This window comes from Lichenostomus cassidix, chromosome 15, assembly GCF_008360975.1.
Source record: "Lichenostomus cassidix isolate B80296 chromosome 15, HeHo_3.0, whole genome shotgun sequence".
Taxonomy (NCBI): Eukaryota; Metazoa; Chordata; class Aves; order Passeriformes; family Meliphagidae; genus Lichenostomus; species Lichenostomus cassidix.
The window spans coordinates 9,583,113-9,602,813 of record NC_139496.1 but is presented as its reverse complement, the minus strand read 5'-3'; the positions used below and the strand labels follow the sequence as shown (position 1 = coordinate 9,602,813).

General features: G+C 43.6%; 2 protein-coding genes across 4 annotated transcripts; one reads left to right on the top strand and one right to left on the bottom strand.

The window, feature by feature from the left end:
* Positions 1-563: 563 nt before the first annotated feature.
* Positions 564-4,130, bottom strand: C15H12orf43 (chromosome 15 C12orf43 homolog). The gene is made up of 6 exons (XM_085076066.1): positions 3,944-4,130; positions 3,487-3,534; positions 3,134-3,233; positions 2,427-2,500; positions 2,023-2,113; positions 564-1,632 (listed from the first exon to the last, which is right to left on the bottom strand). The coding sequence occupies exons 1-6, from the start codon at positions 4,089-4,091 to the stop codon at positions 1,278-1,280; spliced, it is 816 nt and encodes a 271-aa protein (XP_084932192.1). The 5' UTR covers positions 4,092-4,130; the 3' UTR covers positions 564-1,277.
* A 1,009-nt stretch (positions 4,131-5,139) lies between these two features.
* Positions 5,140-19,698, top strand: RNF185 (ring finger protein 185). 3 transcript variants are annotated; one of them, XM_085076063.1, is made up of 7 exons: positions 5,140-5,327; positions 10,912-11,141; positions 12,686-12,704; positions 13,329-13,441; positions 13,970-14,024; positions 15,942-16,059; positions 17,195-19,698. In XM_085076063.1, the coding sequence occupies exons 2-7, from the start codon at positions 10,960-10,962 to the stop codon at positions 17,290-17,292; spliced, it is 585 nt and encodes a 194-aa protein (XP_084932189.1). In that variant the 5' UTR covers positions 5,140-5,327; positions 10,912-10,959; the 3' UTR covers positions 17,293-19,698. The 3 variants fall into 3 exon arrangements, with proteins under 3 accessions (XP_084932189.1, XP_084932190.1, XP_084932191.1); XM_085076064.1 differs by lacking the exon at positions 5,140-5,327 and adding an exon at positions 5,400-5,553; XM_085076065.1 differs by lacking the exon at positions 5,140-5,327 and adding an exon at positions 5,645-5,926.
* Positions 19,699-19,701: the final 3 nt, after the last annotated feature.

Genomic DNA, 19,701 nt, shown 5'->3' with positions numbered 1-19,701 from the left:
TTTGAAAGCCCAGGTTTAAACTTCAGTACACTGAAGTTTTAACTGCACATAAGACAAGTAACTTCTGCTAGCACATTCTGTTAGACTACAGGCCAAATTTCTACTTAGCTTTTCTATTTTTGGATGCCAACTGTGTTTTCTTCACTAAAAACTAGCAAGAATCTTACAACAATTTCCCATGCTCAAAGAGCAACACTTCACTATTTTGGTCTCCTAAACTGGGTCAGTAAATTTGATTTACTGAAACCCAACAATCTTAGAAACAGGAGTATTTATCAATAACAGTTAATTTTCTGAAAGACTGGAAGTGAATTATAAACAGAGAATCATACTAAAAACTGCCAAACCTCACAGTATTTCAAAGAAACAAAAGTCAATAACCAGCCCAAACAAGGACTGAAAGGTGATTTTTTAAATTAGGCTTAAGTCCTTCCAGTAGTAATTTCATAGCATTGATCACCCAGCAACCAAAAAGCCATCCTGAGCCACCTCTATTTCTGTTGGGGAGAATCTGAATACAGCAAGAAAGCCACTGTTGTACAAAACCCATCAAATTAAGCAAGTCCAAGAGTGTAGTAAAATTTAATAACAACAGATGCCATAAAAAAACTATACATAAAAAGAATTTTCAATGGACACAACTGGAACAGTAGCATGCATTTATACCAACCCTGAAATCAGCTCACCATGCACTGTTGATGTGCAGGGGCCCTGCAGAGGTGCAGATTGCAGAAGGATTAGTAACACAGCAGGTTGCAATAACAGAATGTTATGATGATCGCAGGGGAAAAATAAGGGGCCCTGAATTCTGACAGGATGCTTTTGATAAATGAGTCTCCCACGGGCTGGAGCTATTCTTAGTAGGCATCCACAAGCAGGCAAAGAGAAAAAGGAGTCGATCACCTGTTGCCATGTAAACCAAATTCAATTCATCATATACTTTCTCCAGGAGGGTTTCATGATGGGAAGGAGCAGACAAGGAGGGATGCAGCTATGATTAGATCCCACTGCCATGCAAGTCTGGCACAGTATTTAATCCTTTTAGACTGGGCCTGCATAAGCAGCAGCACAGACAACTGCTGTGTGAGGAGAACAATGTTCCCTTCCTCAGGGACGCCAACAGCACAGGAAGTCACTTAATTAGTCTCTCAGGCCACTGAGCTTTTAGAACAGAAGCTTAGCCAATTAATTTTCCCTCATCTGCAGCAAGTCTTGTTGTTAGGTTTTCTTTCACTCTCCTTTATCCATCACAACCACCTGCTGTTTGCAGAGCAAAATCATAATTCTTTTTTTTTCTTCTTCTTCTTTTTCTTCTTCACAGCTCCCGGCAGCACTGAGTTCTCTCTGTGATTGCTGTCCTGTCTCTCCTGCTGGCCATTTGCAGACACCAACTGAGGCAAATCTTTGCAGATCCGGTCACACTCTGCTGGGTCTATTATTTTCTCTTGAATATTGTTCTCTCTCCTAATTTTCTTTTTCTTCTTTTTTTTGTGGTTGTGCTCTACACAACCCTGACTCTGATTCTGGCTGCAATCCTGGGACAATGCAGGAAAAGCACTTTGCTTCAGAATATCCGCAGCTGACACGGCAGCCTCCTGGTACCTTTGCCACTCTTGGTCACTGTCCGTGTCACTGGAAAGGTAACAAGAGGGAAGGAAGTGGTGTTGCACTTTTGCCTTGAATTCACCCAAAACTTGGGACAGCAGAGCTATCCGAGATGAGAACACATGATAAACACCCAGTAGCTCTGGGACTCCCACACCTACAGTTTGCATTTAACCAGTCTGAAGGCCAAGGTGTTCTTTACACACTTCAGAAGGGGAAAGAAAATCTCCCACAAACAATTTCTAGTTCTCCAGTACTAAAAGAAGAAACAAAATTCTGGCCTGGTCAAATGTAAAAGTCATAAATACACACTTCTCAAGCTCTTCATTTTCCTATTCCCTTGTGGGAGTCCCAGCTGCCTCTGAAATGTGGGGATGCAACAACACTTGAGGAGCAAAGCAGCTGCCAGCACCTCACCTGGAGCTAACTGGTCGCCTCCTCCTCGCTGCAGGGCAAGGCTCTGGTTTCCCACAGTCTCCAGGGACAGAGGAAGAGAAGAGGCGAAAACCTAAAGTATGGAAAAGGGGATTTTAAGCACAGTATAAAATAGGTGGAAGCAATCAACTGCCATCTCCCTGGAAGCCTCAGTGCTGTTATTGTATTTCCACAGTGCTCGACAGCATTATTTGGGACTATGTGAGAGGACTTGGGGCACAGAGGTCAGAGCTGCAAAGTAACAGCCCTCACAGACACCAACAGAAATTCTTTTACTGCAAATGTTTATTAGTCAGTTGGATGTACAGCTGGTGATGGACAGGATCCATCCCACTTGTCAGCAGTTAAGTCACAAAACAGCCACAATGGCTGAGACCAGAACTCACCATCATCTTCAGAGTCAGACTGTGCCCCCGAAGTCTGTGAGGGTCCTGATGAGTCCTTCAATACAGTGATGAAACTAAACAGAAAACCCCAGTCAGATCTCAGACAGGTTTGTGCAAACTGAGCTGAAGTTGGGTATTTTTGGGAAACAAGACTCCAGGGAGATGTTGCACAGATCCTTTTTTGTTAGTGAGGCTGCTTCAGCTCCTTGCTTCCAGAGCAGACTGGGCCTTCTCTCCTCAGCAGTGCATGCCACAAGAATAGTTTAAAAACAGCATTTCTAAAGCCAGCTCTAAACACCAGGAATTCCAGTTCTCGAAGGCCATGCTTGCACAATAGGTAGACAGTGGCAGCCCAGTGAGAGGCATTTTGCCAGCACAACCCCGAATCAGATACTGGTTTAGGTTGTAAGGACAAATCAAAGATTCTCCTGCCAGCCTTTACAGGATGGAAGTGCTGGGGCACCCAAATTCTCTTTCCTCCCCGTAAGACATTCACCACAGAGGCAAATGGAGACAAGCAGTGCTGCACAGAGTGTTTTGACCAGATGGGCACAGCACATCAGCAAGGTTAGGTCACAGAATATTGGAGGCTTGCACTTAATATAGAAATTAAGGAGACAAGACACTGAATTTCCTCAGTTTAGCACACAAAAACATCAGTGCAGCTGACCCACAGAACAAAAGGTTTTAGTCCTGCATGCCAGTACCTGTCTAGGATGGCTCCCAGTTTCTTTGCAACGTGTGCTCTGAACTCTGGAGTTGTCTGGAGCTCATTGTCACCTTCCTCGCGGCCATTCACCTCACGCCCGTTTGAAATAAGAGCAATGAGTATCTCTTTCGAGGCCAATAACAGCCAGTCCTCTCACCCAAACACTTAAAAAACATATTATTCATTCCAGATTTAAACATCATTTCAGATTACGGTTGGACTAATTCCCCAAACAGAACTGGCCCTTTCAGTGTGAAGTATTACAACGTATAAAGTATAAGCAGCACAAATATTACACATTAATTCTTTCTTCAGGGAAACTTTAAGTCTGAAACCAGAAGCAAAAATACCTCAGGCTTGGCTGATCTTTAGGCTGCAATCGATCCTTTCTAAAGCCCCCTGAAAAGGAAGCAGCAAAGGCACGTTTAAAGACCTGAGCCCAGGACCTCTTTAACTCCCTTCAGGCACGTGTTAGAGCATAAAGAATAACGCCTGAAGGACAACCCTGGCCCGCCTGCGGGGGAGAACACTTCTGAGGGCAAAGGGAAACTTCCCACGGGCCAGGCCCGCCGAGAAGGGGCTCTGGGCAGGGCTGGAGGCCGGGCATGGCCTCGGCAGGGCCGGGGAGAGCCTCTCTCAATTCTGACACCGGCACCGCGCCTGAGAAGACCCTCTCCCAGAACATCGCTCCCCGCGGGTCAGGAGGAGCTGCGGACAGGGCCGGAGCGGAGCGGCGGGGAGGAGAAGAGAAGGGAAGGCACACCGCCGCAGCGGGGGAGCAGAGCCCAGCCTATCCGCCGCCCCTCACCGCCACGCGCCTCCGCCCGTGTCGCCGCCGCCGCCTGCGCGGTGCAGTCCCAGGCAGCCTCCCGGAACCGCACGGCCGCTTCGCCGCCGCTGTCCGAGTCCGAGCTGCTGTCGCTGTCCGGGCCCGAGCCGCCCCCGGGCGCCGCCATCTCGCCAGCGCGGGCCACGCTGGGCGCTGTGGCGCAGCCGCGGCGCATGCCGGGATCTGTAGTCCGGCCGCATAGCGTGCCGGGAGCTGTAGTCCGACACAGAACCCCAGACCCTAATTTCATAAACTCATCCTTGTTTTAATCAGCATCTGGAGGAGATGGTTCATACCTTTGGGGCCTTGTTAACTTCTTAATCAGCTCCTACACTGAGATGACAAACTTTTGCTTGAATGCAGAAGCTGTGCCCAACTCTACTGCTTTATTGACTGGTTGGAAATGAGAGCTGCTTTGTTAGAGAGATTTCCACTGCTCGGGCAGGTAGGACTGCTTTGTGTGTTCCTCATGCCATCAGCACTATCATGTTCACATACTACAGCTGCATCTCAACCAGAAATTTTCTAGTGTGATACAACAATGTGTTTGGTGATTCCAGACAGGCTGCTGGACTACCACTTTGTTTTTTCAGCAGCACGCAGGCTTGCCAAAAGTGTGCTGAAAGTAGTAGGAAGACTCAGTGTAACTGTGTATCCTGGACACTTCCTGGCTTGCACCTTCCAACGTTTGCACTAGAGCTGTGCACTCTCAGGCCACCTGTCAGCAGACAGACAATATCCTTGGGCTCTTTCCAAAAGGCTCCTTGACACTATCTTCCCTTAATTTCTTCACTATTCCCTCGTAAGGCTCACCTTCAGTGGGAGACCTTGGTTTAGGATTCACCCATTCTACACTGTGTAAAACAACAAGCAATTTTGGGCTGTTCTGTACCTGTGACTCCTCGAGACTGGTGGGTGCCCTCAGAGCTGGGACAAACCCTTCAGTGGTGCTTTTGGGGCAGGTCATCTCCTCTCCCTTTCTTTGGTCCCTCTGTCTCTAGTTTCTCACAACTGTATAAATACCTTTATCAAGACCTCTGTTTCCATCCTGGAGACGTCCCTCAGCTCAAATTCTAGCACTCTGCACTTGTAAGTCAACAATTTGTTTCCCTCAAACTTCCTTCCTTCCCTTTCCGTCCCTCCTTTCTTCCTTCCTTCCTCTTCCTTCCTTCTTTTCCTTCCTTCCTTTTCTCTCCTCCCTTCCTGCTGGGGCCGAACATTCGGTACGAGCTTGGTGCCGTTCCCAGAGCCGCCGTTTGGCCGCGGCCCCGCGACACCTGCCGGGCAGCAGAGCCACACACCGGAGCTGCGGCGCGGGGGTCGCGGCGGGGCCGAGTGCGGGCGGAGCAGCACGGAGCCCGAGGTGAGGAGCCCGCGAGGCCTGCGCGGGGCCGGGGCTGAGGAGAGGCCGCCGGGAGCGCTGCCCCCCCGCCCGGCCCCCCCGAGCCGCCGCCCCGGTTCGCGGAGCCGCCGCGCTCGGTGGGGCGGGGATCGCTCCCTTCCGCCGGCCGCGCTTCCGGGCGGTCAGCTGACGGGGCCCGGCGGAGCGGCGGCTCGGCGCGGGCGCTGCGGGGAGCGCGGAGCCGCCGGTGAGCAGAGCAGGGCCGGGCCGGGCCGGGCCGGGCCGGGCGAGGGTGGCGGGAGGAGCCGGGGCCGGGCGGCGGCTCCGAGCCGAGCCGAGCCGAGCAGGGCCGTGCCCGGGCGCTGGGAGGCCGGAGCCGCCTGGCCCGCTCCAAACGAGCGGCCTCGCTCGGTGCCTCCGAACCGCGGTGCTCCCGGCGGGCCCGGCGTGCATCCCCCGAGCTGCGGCCCGGCGCTGCCGGCGTGCTTCCCCCCGAAAGCCCCGTGCTGGGGCCGCAGGTGCTCGGTGCTGGCCGTGCGGGGCCCGACTGCCGCCAGCAGCGGCGCCTCTGTCGCGATAGATGGTCTGGCTTTGGGTATATCGCGAGGCGTCAGCTGCTGGTACATGGCATTACTTATATCTGGAGAATTATGCATTAAGATACTCCTATTAAGAATTACTTATAAAGAATAAGTAACATTAATTAGTAATATTATTATTAAGGATTAAGAATTACTTATTGAGATATTAAGAATCGCTTATTACTTCTTAAATCCCATCTGTTGTAGATAATAACTTGTATTTGATATTTTCACGTTTTGCTGCTAACCTGGTTAGGCAGGCACGTCTGTCTCACACGGCACTGCAGAGCAGAAAAATGCTCCGGCAGCATTACCCAACTGGTTATAGCAGTTCTCTTTGTTGATTTTGCTTTTTTTTTCTCCTTGGACTTTGTGAGGTAAGAGGATAAAATCTTTGTTGACAGATTTTTCTTGGAGTCTACATTAAACCTTTATGGAATGGATAAAAAAGTAATTACTTTAATCACCTGGGGGTTTTACTGGTTGCATTTGCGAGGTCCATGGACTCTTTAGTGTTCTGAAACAGCCCTTCAGCTGAGCCCTTGCCCTGGAACCACTGGCTGTAATACAGATGTGCATTGCAGAATCCCAATTAATGAAATGAGGCCAAGCAAGGGCACGTTGGGCTGGAAGGCAAATGGCTGGTTTTGCAAGAGCAAGTGATCACATGAATTCGTATTTTGGGACCACTTGATGGTAATACTAAAAAGCAGGTGCCCAATGCTGTACAGGTTACAGCAAGTGAAAAGATGAACTAGAGAAATGTTCTCAAGGAGTTAAAATGTAACATGTTTGGGCGGCAGAAGAGTAAAAATGTAGTGAGAGATAAATATGTATTTAATGATTAACAGCAGGACAGTCATGTGTTTGCTAAGAATATCTAAAATGACTGTCAAGAAGTTACTGCACTTTCTTCTAGGCACTGTCAGCAAATTTCAGTTAAGGTTACCTGGTTGTTGTACTTGAAGCCCAGACAACTGTAATATGTTAAGTATCAGATTTTTGTTAAACTAATGAGTGGGCATATTTATATAAACTCTGAGTAGTAGCTTTAGATTTAGATAGAATTACCAATGTTAATATTCCTTTTATAAAATTTGTTAAGTGTCAGAAAATAACACTGTCACTTGAGTGATAAGAAAATAACCGAACAAGTTTTCTTTTTGATTTTAACTGCAAAAGTTTCAGGAACTAAATTGGAACTTATTTAATAAACAAACTAGATTTGGATTATTTAAACTTCAGTAATCTTAGCTAAAGTAAGATTCATTAGGAAAGAAATAAATATGGAAAAGTATCTTTCCAGTGGAATTTACATCCATCAATGCTGCTCTTTTTTTTTCATCATTATGGCAAAGAGGAGCAAACTTTGGGTTTTCTTAATAAACTAGCTGGACTCCTATGTCCTCATCAGAATTTTTTCTCATTGCTCATGACAAAAGATTAAATACTTGAGACATCCTAATGTTGTCATGCTGTGAACACATATTCCAGGACTGTTTTGTATAAGTGACATCAGCTTCTAATTTATATTTCCTTTCTGCCTTTCTTAGGTTGAATTAATGTTCACCTGCTCTTTCCAGCAGATTTTTTGGTGTCCTTTAACTTATGGAGAAAACCCCTCTAGTCTGTCTTGAAGTGTTTTTGCCGTGTTTTTAGGGTTGGGCCAGTGTACTTTGGCAAATGCAGTCATTGTCCTCTCCAGAGTTCATAAACGTGATCTTAGATAGTGGCTACTCAGCTTGTGCTTTCCTGGTGTGCAGTTGCTCCCAGTAGATTTACAGATGAAGTTTTTTAAATATTTGAGGAAAATTTCTTTCTTACTGGCTGTTAGTGAGATCTGTACCCAGCTCATGGACATTCCCAGTCCCCTGCACTTACTTCTGTGATGGACCTCCTGTGCTCTCTGCTGTCACATGTTCAGGTCCCAGTCTGCCTCTCAGAGTTGCACCCTCTCATGTAGCTCCACTTCATGTCTTCACGCTCCACCAGATTTCTGTATTTATTTAGGAAGCCTGCTTGCAAATGAGTTCCTTGTTTCTTAACTGTTCATCTGCTGCCACTCTTGATTCTTGGATGTGGTAAATGTCAGTCATCTTCAGACCAAGCTGTTGGGATAACATAGGGATTTAAAGGAGGAAACAAACAGCTAATCTAGATGGCTTTTATAAAACAAAGGTAGTGTTTTCCTGTAAATATGTAGAGAGCAAAGAAGTAAGAAAGAGAAAAGACAAGATCTCTGAATGCCTGCAGTTAGGTATCAGCTGATTTTTTATATCCTTTCATTTGTTTTGTTTGCTGCTCATCATGCCTCTAGGGTTGATTTGGAGACCTGATATGAAGGACAAGGATGTAGCAAACCTCGACTGGCATCTCTCAATTGTGTTTACTTAACCCCAAAAGTCATGTTCTATCCCAGTGTACTCACAGCCTTCCTCCTGAATTCTAAAGCAGAATGAGGTTGGTTTGGCTTGTTGTGTTGGTTGTTGGTTTTTTTAGTTCATGATTTGCTTATGGTTTGTTGTTTTTTTTCCCCCTAGAGATTTTTGCCTCAGAGTTTAAGTAGTTTGAGTGACTGTTCAACAATTTTGAGCTCATTCTACACTCAGAACAAGTTCCATTTGCAGTTGAATTCCTACTTTAGGATTCAGAGTACACTCACAAGCAACACAATATATGATTATCAAATGTAAATTTAGCCACTGGAAGCTGTTTCATGTTTGCTTCTGTATACATGTGCAGATGTGCAGAGCCCAGCAGCAGTTCTAACAGACCCAGTTATGTTAAATGGTACTCCAGGGAAAAGACCAAATGTTAGAGAAGGCTTTTCACAATAAGATTTTTTTTTTTACTGTTGTGTTTTGATATATTTTTGATATTTTAAATTGGTTATATCCTAGTAGGCACTGGGCCCCATCAGCCAATGGACAAATACTAAGGAGAGGATCCCCAGTATAGATTAAGGAATGACCCTTTTCTAGGAGAGGAGGTTCAGTGCCTGTTACATCAGGTCATTTTAATCTTTCTTCTGTCTCACCCATCTTTATTCCATTTCATTACTGATGTTTATCTGGATTTCTCTGTCATCCTCTTTCATAATGTTTTATTTATTTATTGTAGTTGCTAAAACCTGAGGGTTTTTTTCAGTAAGTTTTTGTGGAGATACAGGTTTTATCTTTTGACAACTCTTCAGATTCATTTTGTTAAATATATGGAATTTAATTTGGAAAAGGGGACTTCTTTCCCACATTGATATTAGGGACACAGAATTTATTTATTTGCCTTATGTACACATCCTTTCCTTGTGCTATGTGTCAAGGTATGAGCCAGATGTTTCTTGTAACTATTCCATAAAGGAATGCTGTATTGTGTGTTGAACTTGTTAGTTTTAAGGAGGTCTTCTCAGTTTTTATATTAATATATATAGGTCCAAGTTGATAAGTTTTCACTTAAACTACTGAGCAAGACAAGCTTCTGGTAGTAAGGATGTGTGAAAAATCCAAGCGTCTTTGGCATATAGTTTGTGGGTTGGCAGCATTTCCATCTGCCTTGATGTAACACGAATTTTAATTTTGTACAATGAGCTTAGTGTAAATGGAGTCATGGTGTGAAATGCTAAGAGTCAGCACTGCTGAAAGCAGTGTATGTTGAAGTGCAGCATCTGTGAATGCAAATCTGCCCTTCTGGGACACTGTATCAAATGATGTAACAGAGTGAAAAAGCTCTGCAGAATTAGATTTCACCTGCTGTAACTGAGTCTTTGCTGCAATACTTCACAAGGCTAGGGTGTGATGCTTTCCTGACTGTGCAGTGGGATTGTATTGTATGAAAAAAGCTGTTGACAATAACAGCTGGAGATCCTGAGGCTTTACTTTGCTGCCCTGAACCTGTGCTGCAGCCTCTGCGAAGAGGCAAAACTAAGGAAAGCTTTTAGTGCTTGGGGGGTAAGTTTGCAAAGAAATTACTGTCTGAAAAATTTAGGCTGCCCTTTGAAAAGGCTTCACTGTTTGTGCACTTGCAAAAAGTTCAGATAATCACCTGTATGTTTCTCACAGCCTTATCTAAGTATTCACGTTCCTGCAGCATCAGCATGATGTCAGAATTTCATGAGAAGCACAGTGGAATATTTTAAATATTTTTGTTTTAGTGAATTAATTTCTGTAGCTACTGAAACTCTCTTAGTTCTTGGATTAAAAATCTTTTACTGGTAAAAGTGTTTCTAGAAATGTAAATGCCTTGTGCTGAGTCTCAAAGTTGTAGGTACTGTAGAATTTACATATCAAGGAATTACACTGCAGAGGTTTTTGCTACTGAAATAAAATAAATGCTTTCCTTTGGTAAATATGCTTATGTTAATGAGAGGTGAAAGCATGGAAGTAAAATTAAAGCACATTAAGGTAAAATTTTTAATACTTTTGCATTACTGCCTTACTACAAGATTAGAAATATTTGATAGTTTGAAAATACTAGGAATGTTTGATAGTCATGTCAACACTGCTGTGATAGCAGCGATGTACTGCTCAGGAGACAGTTCAAGTTCTAAGCCACCTCTGACTGCCATTGTTATCATTAATATTCCAAACTAATGAACATTGAACTTAAAACTCTGCATTGTCAGACCTTTCAAACTGTGAATTACTTCCTGATTAAATTCTGCTTCAGACTGCACTCACAGGTATAAGTTGTGTTGAATTTCAGAAGAGCATGTATGACTAGATGAGCTCATTCTCCTTGCAGCAAATGGCATTGATGAGAAAATACAGGGGGGTTGTTTTGGCTGTGGATGCTTATCAGTAACGGTAAAATACAGGTCACACATCAGCCAGGTCATACTACAGGACTGTAAAGTAGCTTAGTTTCTAAAAAAAGATCCCTCTTGGCTACATTAAACTAAAACCATCAACAACAGGATTCAAGAGCTTCTTAGATAAATCACTACCAGTTTGGAATGGGACCAGAATGCAATGTTACAATGCCAAGAAGTTGTTTGGGTTTGTTTATTTTTTTCCCTTTCTCACTGCTAGGTCTCCAACAGGAAAATTTTCTTGACCTTGTCTGGGTAGTTCTTGAGGATGGCAAGCAAAGGACCCACGGCTTCTGCATCAACAAAGAGCTCCAGTACTGGAGGGACCAGTGGCAGCAGTAGCAGTAATGGTTCTGGGGACAACACTAATCAGGACAACACTTTTGAATGTAACATCTGTTTAGACACTGCCAAGGACGCAGTTATCAGCTTGTGTGGGCACCTCTTCTGGTAAGTGCTCCAGCCCCACATCAGCCAGAATACCATCTATCTGATCCCACAAAAACCTGTGATGTTTATAATTCTAGAGGAGGGACCATGGTTTTAGTTTAGGAGAAGCTCGGGTTTGCTCCTCAGCTGTTTTTCATTGCTCTTGTTCCAGGGAATGGGTTTCCTGTGTCTTAAACTCCCTGTACTTCTGGATTATTGTGTAAAAGCAAACAAGCAAGCAGCCCCACACAGACAGTTCAATGCTCATTGATTCTGTTTGGTTACATGTGTTATTTTATTCGTGCTGCCTGGCCTAGCATAGATATGTTCTGTAGACAAATTCCTTTCTAACCTCTACATACCTAAATCTGGTTATAAATCTAGGTTCTGGAGGCCAAATTGTAGTTTTTCCTACAAGCTTGCTCTTTTTTTCCTTTGAAACCGTTAAAAAAATCGAAAAATAGGCAATAAGCTTTTATGTATGGACTATTTCTCTTTTCCCATGATATTGCACTTGTGATAGGAACTTTTCAGTTCTTTAATGTGACTTGGAAATAATGTACAGCACAGATAGAATATATGTGCAGCATTTCTGATGTGGGTAATCTGGTTTGAATATACCCTTTCCTGAATGTTAAGAAGTTAAGGATTGACATGGCCAAATGGGGGTGGGTTGGGGTTTGTTTTACACAGTGGGTTAAATCTTTAACAAAAAGAGGCCTGTAAGTGCTTTTCTTCAGTGTAAATGTACATAATGTCTGAAAATCCAGATTTTTATTTGAGGAGATGAAAAATCACTGGCTGAGGGTGTGCTAAGATAAAATTAAATTATTGCACAAAAGGATTTGGAAGAATGGAACCTTAAAAGTAGCATGTGTCTTGTCTGAGTGGTGTTCTTGAGACCATTTTGAAAGCAAATGGCTGTTTAGCAGTTTTGTCTTGGAGCTTGCTTGTTTGTCTTTGACCCTTTTTTAATTTGCCATATTAATTTAATGTGTATAATGGGAATTTTTCTGCCCTGAGAAACTGAGTCTGATCCCAATAGCTGACCCTGCTCTGAGCATCAGGTTGGACTGGAGGCTACCTGTGGTACCATCCAGCCTGAGTTACTGCATGATTCAATGAATGTGGCTGATGTTTCAGCTCAGTCTACTAAAATCCTGAAGTCTCATTGCTGACATCTTGCTCATTTGCATCTTGGGTCAGGGATATCTTGTCATGGTATCAGAAGAGAAAATTTGTACAATAAACCCTAAGATTAATGCAGGCTCTGTCTGGGCCGTTGACATGGATGAGGACCCAGGAATGGGAGATGCACAGAACCACATTAGCAATTTAGATTGTGTAACCTGAAAAAAACCAGTGGAGATCAGTCTTGGGCTGTGCTTTCAAAAATTATTTTAATGGGAGGCTACAGAACTGGCCCAGCTGGATTCCAGGATTCTGTTGTCGCCAAGTTGTGCTATCCCTGTACACTGCACATTTGTCATATTGAGTTCAGGAACTAATTCTGTTTTCCTCTCTTTTTCTGCCCTGTGAACAAATTTTCCTGGGAATGCTCATAGTTGGCCTTGTTTACACCAGGTAAGACAGGTTTCCTTTTACTTTGTCTTTCATCAGCTCCCATTGCTCAATAAAGCCCTTGGTTCTCTGGAGTATCCCCCTCTTTTCAAATGTGCTTTTTCTCTCCACAGCAATCACAACATGCTTATGCAGTCGACTTGCAATCTGCTCTTTGAGCTACAAGAAAACTTAGGTTCTGTTCCACTTGCCTTTCTTAAACCCTGAGTGATTCCAGTTTTGCTACAATTACTGTTGGAGCTTGCAGGGGTTTAGTTTGCAGGTTTAAGTGCTGAGTGTACTTCTCTTTGCATACGTAGTGTTTTATGTTGTGGAACCTTTATAGAAAAGGTGGATGACAGGAGGGTATCTGCACTAGCCCTTGGCCTATGCAGGACTGCTGGTACTCTTTGTTTCTTATTTTACTCCAGTGCAGATCTGAATGTGTACGCATCAGCAAGTGGATCCTACCAGAACAGCAGCCAAAGTGCCAACTCCACTTTGGGGAGTACTTGGCATTTACTAAAAGGTTTTGCTCCAGACCATTGTGAGAAATTGCTAAAGTCTTTCTGCATGGCTGCAAATGAGGTTTGCATAGTTGTTTACGTGGTATTTTACTACTTTTTCTTAAAATTTCCTTTCTCTTAGTGGCTAGAGACCAGGCCAAACAGACAAGTGTGTCCTGTATGCAAGGCAGGAATCAGTCGAGATAAAGTTATTCCTCTGTATGGAAGAGGTAGCACTGGGCAACAGGACCCCAGGTAAGAAACTTAAATGCAACTATTTTTACTTGAAAATTAAAGGTGAAACTTTAGGGCCTTAAGATTAAACTGTTAAAGTGCTGGATTCACAATTTGAAATACTTTGTCAAAAGACATAAAACTGATCTTTCTTCCAAATATTTATGGCCTTTTCAGGGCCTGGGTTTGCACACATTATTTCTTGTTCAACTGGCAATTCATTTTAATTTGAATTGCGTGTTAATTATCAGTTACAACTGGCAGGTTGCAATGATTGTTATCTGACTGGAGAAGCTTATATTAAATATTCACATCCTCAGTATTTAGTCTTTGCAATGGGTATTTGTTACTCAAAAGTGCAGCATTAATTCAGTGATGTGCTGCTGAAGGTCCAAAGCTGCATGGTTGGCTCTCTCACACGCTGCTCCAGCTCTGCTGAATTGCCCCAGGAGACTGTGATTTGTGGTTGTTCTGCCTTATTAGCTAGGCTATTGCAGATACTGTTGTCACATGTCCTTGCACTTGAGCTAATTTCACAATTTCCTGCAGAGAGAAAACTCCACCACGACCCCAAGGACAGAGACCTGAACCAGAGAACAGAGGGGTGAGTGAAGAAACAAGCTCGAGCAGTTTAGCTGTTTTTATTGACGGTGGTATTTATTCATCCTGGAGGACATAATGCATGTGAGAGATCCTGCATGATGATCCTGCAGCTCAGCTTACACATCCTGCTCTTCCCCAGTTGGTTGTTCATGAATCATTGATAGCTGTGGTGTGGCAGAGAGCTCCATTCCTGTGGTACTCTTTAGCATCCCAAAGAACAGGCTAGCTTGGATCATACTTCATTAATGCAGCCTGGTGTGGTATCACTGGAAATGCTCTTGATTGTCCTCCATGTTTAAATACACGGAACACTTTGTTTTGAAAGTCTTTTGGGGAAGTGTATTCCTGTCAAAATATATGTGTAATTGAAATATGTAATCTATGTATGAACTTGGATTTTTGGCTCTGACACCCGCTTCTCTCATTTCTATGGGATGTTACTGCACCATGGCATGACAAGAAAGAGAAGGTCAATATCTATTGGATAGATGTTAATTTGAAGAGGGATCTGTGGTTTTGTTGAGGAGATTACATAGGGTGAATGTAAACAGCAGCTGGCACAGATGGAGCAGACATGGGAGTAGGCGGTAGGACAGACCGCAGTGTTCTTCAGCACGGTGACAGTGAGCATGACCTGATGAAACAATGGCACATTTCCATGTAACTCTGCCTGGGGTCCTTGGAGAGCATTGTCTCCCTCATGCTTCAAGCAAACAACTCTACTGGGTGTGATTAAGGTGCATTTCTGTATTGAATTTATTGGGAGCTCAGCTGTTGTCTTTCACAAGGGCATTGCTGCCTTATTAAATCAGCTCCTGTACCTTGTTTGAACCTTTTAGCTGTTGCTGCTGTAAGTCAGAGGGGTGTGGTACGAAGGCAGGGCAGTAGTGATGCTGCTTCCCTTTTCAGACCCTGTACCTGCTACACAGAGAGTTTGGCTGTCCCTCAGAGTTAGTGGCAAAATGCTTGAGAAGAGTAATGTCTAAAGACCAACTCTTCAAATCAAGGCTCAATCCAGAAACGTTTGGCTTTTATTCTATGAGTAAAATCATCTTTGTCCTCCCATTGTTGGTGGTGATAGACCAAAGGTTTCAGAATTGGTATCACTGTTTTAATTCTGAGGTGAGAGGACAGATTGCTGGATTACAGAACTGTGGGCACTCCACAGTTCTTAGAATGACACATCCCCCTAGATTCACATAACAGCTCACTGCTTCTGCACAGCAGGATTCATCTCAATTCAGAAGACTTATCTTTTGACTTGATGTGGTATTTTAGTCTGGATCCCATGGGGTCAGTGTTATTGGATTGTAACTTCATTTTTTCCTCCTTTCCTTATGTCTTGCATTCCTGCCCCAGGTGACTTTGCCATATTAATTTGAGTCCCTGTGGTAAATTTTTTTTTGTACTTTTCCTTCAAATGCTCTATGCATCCCAGTGGCAATTAATCACTTCACTGGGTGATAAATGATGCACATGTATCATAAAAATCAATTTTGATTATTTTTAAAATATCTTTTTTTATATGGCTAATAGCCATTAACAGACAATGCATTGTTCAGACATTCTAAGTAGACTTGGTTATGTTCCGTTTAGATACATTAGCAGATATCTACTTTAAATTGAGAAAGTTTTGTTTATTTGTGGCCTTCAAGCAAGAAGCGCAGTTGCTAGTTTTCATTTTCTCAAACCTTTGGGTTGCTTGGCAAATTTGCTACTGTTTGAAACATTTTAAACCCGGGAGAACTAAGGGGATATTTACAGAGGTGTGTCTAGACTGAAAGTTGCCAGACAACATGGTCCTCTTTCAGCTGTAGGAAAGCCAGTAAGAGGGAATGTCTGCACTTCCACAAAATACTCTGAAATAGGCTCTGAATGATTGGTACCTTTTTTGTCTTCTGTTCTTTGTTCCCTCCAGGGATTCCAGGGCTTTGGGTTTGGCGATGGTGGCTTCCAGATGTCATTTGGAATTGGGGCATTTCCCTTTGGTATATTTGCAACAGCCTTCAACATAAATGACGGGCGACCTCCTCCAGGTACCATGGATCCTTCTGCTGTCCTGCTATAAACAGACATTTTACAAACTCCTAAACAAATAACCTGCTAAATGACAAAATATTTTGAACAGTAACCAGTGTTTTCAATAGAAACACAAAATGAGGGCAAACACTCAGCAGAGAACATGGCCTGTGGCTGACACATTTTATATGCAGGCTTATAAAAGAAGCAGGTTTGTCACTTCCATATAACTTGCTGAAGGCCCTCCTGGGAGACCAGTGACTCTGGAGAGAAACAGTGGCACTAGAGGCTTCTCCCCTTTAATTCAGATGTCTCCTCTGATACACCAGCAGACTCCTTCTGAAAAATGAGACAAACTGGACTAGAGTTTCTAATAATAATACAAAGGAGTCATTAGGGGTGTATCAAGGCGACCCAGATTTTAAAAACAGCACAAAAGGACCATTTCCTGAAAGATGAGAAAGAAAAACTTAAACCAGTGCTCTGTACCACAAAATAATGAGTGTAAAGATTGTTCATTTTTCAGAATTTTATCTCTGAGACAGACATCTGTATTCCACAAGAAGTAACTTTCCAGTGAAATTACTTCACATTTTTGATTAACAAAAAACAGTTGAGTTACTCCAAGTGGTGACATTGCTCTATAAAAATTAAGTAATCCCTAGAGAGCCTCCTCCCCATCTTCACTGTAGACAGACTAAATCTTTCTGTTTTGAACAAGACCTACTGCCCAGGGTTTTCTGGACTTACTCTGTGAGAGGTTATGCCTGGCAAATCATCCATCATGTCATATGGCACATGGAATTATGAGGAACAAGCTCATTCTTCATGTCACACCAGTGCTGCCATGATCCTGTGCTGTGCTTGGGTCAAATTACCTTCCCTTTTAACTACAGTTCAGTGTCCCCTGAAAATCTGGTGGGGGCATGGGACTGAGCTAAGGAGTCCTGCTTCAGGGACCTACTTGTCTTCCTTCTGATCTGCCCAAGGGTGAGGGTAGGAAATAGCAGCTCTCTCACCAAGCAGATTCTTTGCGTATTTTTCAGTTTACGAATATACTATGTTCAGAATATACACAATCCCAGAGAAGAGGAAGGAGCTGAACTGCTGTTTTTTCTTTTTTTTTTTTTTTTTTTGCTTCCTGTTTTCCAGCTGTTCCAGGGACTCCTCAATATGTGGATGAACAGTTCCTTTCCCGCCTCTTCCTGTTTGTGGCACTGGTGATAATGTTCTGGCTGATGATTGCATAAGTCTTTTCCATTATTCTATATATTCATGACCAACAAGGCCACTGAAACAGTTACAAACTGCATCCCCATCCCATTTTAAACCTCTTGGTGTCTGGTTCCATAGTTAACTATGGGCTTCAGGAATTGGTGGTACCACAGCACAATGAGGAATCTCACATTTTGCACCAGAGTTGGAAATTAAAACATTGGTTTAAAAGTGTATTTCAGCTCAGATATCTTGTACAACAGGTTCCTGCCACAAACCATGGGCCTAGCATTGAGCTGCACTCCAAAAGGGAGTGCTGCTTTGAAATCCTGTGCCAATCAGTGACACCAGGTCTGTGGGACAGACAGTTATCCCAAGGTAGACTGGGCAGGTAAGGAAACTTCTCCAGTGTGACCAGTATCTTCTGCTTTGCAACCACGATGGATCTGCCAGAGCTGCAGATGTTATTTACTATCTCCATCAACATCCGACCTTCTCCAGGAAATCATCTGCAGCACTGCTGAGACTCTCTGGGGCACAGCACGTGATGCAAGCAGAACCAGGTCTGGAGACTGGTTTCTTTTCCTGCTGTTATTTCCCGGCATGATGGAAAACCCTTCCTGATGGTTCTGATGGCTGTTAGAAGAAGGGATACAAATTTATGCTGCAATTTTTTAAAGCCTGAGCATGCTGGAGCCAAACACTGGAAGATTCTCTGGCTGTGGAGCCAGGTGGGGCTGCCGGACCCAGCCCAGTTCCTCACTGACAAACAGTGTTGTCTTCCCAGGCTCTGCGCAGCACCTGTGGCTGCACTCGTGGATAATCCCCTCAGAACCTCGTCACTGTAGCGACATTTATCCTTCCCAAGGCTTTGAGACTTTCTACACAAGGTCATGTACTCCAAATAAAATCCTATTACAGATCTGAGATCAGCTTGTTTGGGGAGAGGAACAAAAGGCATCTTTACGTGAGTTTTGAAGTTAAATTTGTCATACTGTAAAATTACACAGGAGGAGAAATGAGATCCTGCCTTTGCCAGCACATGCCCAGTAGGGAACATTTGGAAGACCTTCTCTCTGCAGGTGCACACAGACCTTCTCCCTTGCCACAGCAGAACAGCTACAGCTCAAGAGTCTCTGCAGTACCTACCAAAGAGTTTAATTTGAAGTGCTGGAGGAGACCACGTCCATTAAAGTGCTGAGGGGATATTTCAGAAGGTGAGCACTCTGTAGCTGCTTTGGAATCCTGTTGGATATTCAGCTTTAAAGAGTACTCCTCATGTATTTGTGCAGATTCCTTCAAAACAGATGCTAGAGACTCCCTAGCAAGATGAACAGTTCATATTTCTCTGACTGGGCAATTCAATTTTTTTTTCTCTTACTGTTTTTAGATTATTTTGATTCAGGTCGCTCATAGTCATAATGATTTCCTGCAAGATGAATGTTGTGACTTCCCTGGCAGTAGAAAGAAAACTGACAAACAAATCAATTAATAGAAACTTTGTTTCAACAGCTTGGGGTTTTCTAGTGTATGGAAGAGTTTCCTGGGCAGGACACCTTTAATTAATTGTTGTAGAAGTTTATTTATGTAATTATAAACTGTTCACTTTTAGTGTCAAGACAGAGGATGACTAAAGTTTAACTTGCCTACCTCCGCAATTCCATCTGGCAAGTAGAATGTTGCAAAGCTTCTGCAGTGTTTTGTCATGTCAGATTTATACCTGACTCGATGATAATCTGACAGAATATATTGCTCAACTATTTATAGTTGAGGTGGTGCTTCAACTTTTGTTGTGCGACACTTCTGAGAAGCTGAATTTCGGCATAGGGTTCAACTCAAGTGCATGGCTTGGTAACTGGGGCCATTCCCAGGAGAAGTGCTGTTTTTGTTTGTTGTCCTACAATGTCGCAGCTTTGGGTTCCTCTCCTGCGCAGTCAGCACCACCTGCTGATGGGAAGAGAAGGTTCATGTGATGGTAAGGGGTGGATTCCTTCTCCTTTTTGTATGGAGAAACTCGATGCTGACAGGTTATGCAGGAAGGAATAGGGTATCCCTTTGAAGCCTTTATCCCATAAAAAGGACAGAGAAGTGACTGCAATAGATTCGAGAGGTACTGAAACATATTTAAGTAATACATTTTAAAATACAGAATTTTAATGGATCGGGGGGGTTTTCATCTATGAGTGAGAGGGATAATGAATTCAGAGAAGGCTGCAGAAATATGACTGAGAGCTCTTCTTTTCCAGCAATTCAAGGATGAAATAGTCTAAAAGTGTTAACGCTTGGTTCCCCCTTTCCCTGGTGTGCTTTTGTATGTACCCCTGCCCCGCACCCCTCTACCGCACACGGCCCGGACGGCTCGGTTAGTGCGTTACCGTTCCTCCTCACTAATTTTCACTGTTGTGAAAGTGATTTAGAATTAAAAAATGGTTTTACATTGACCG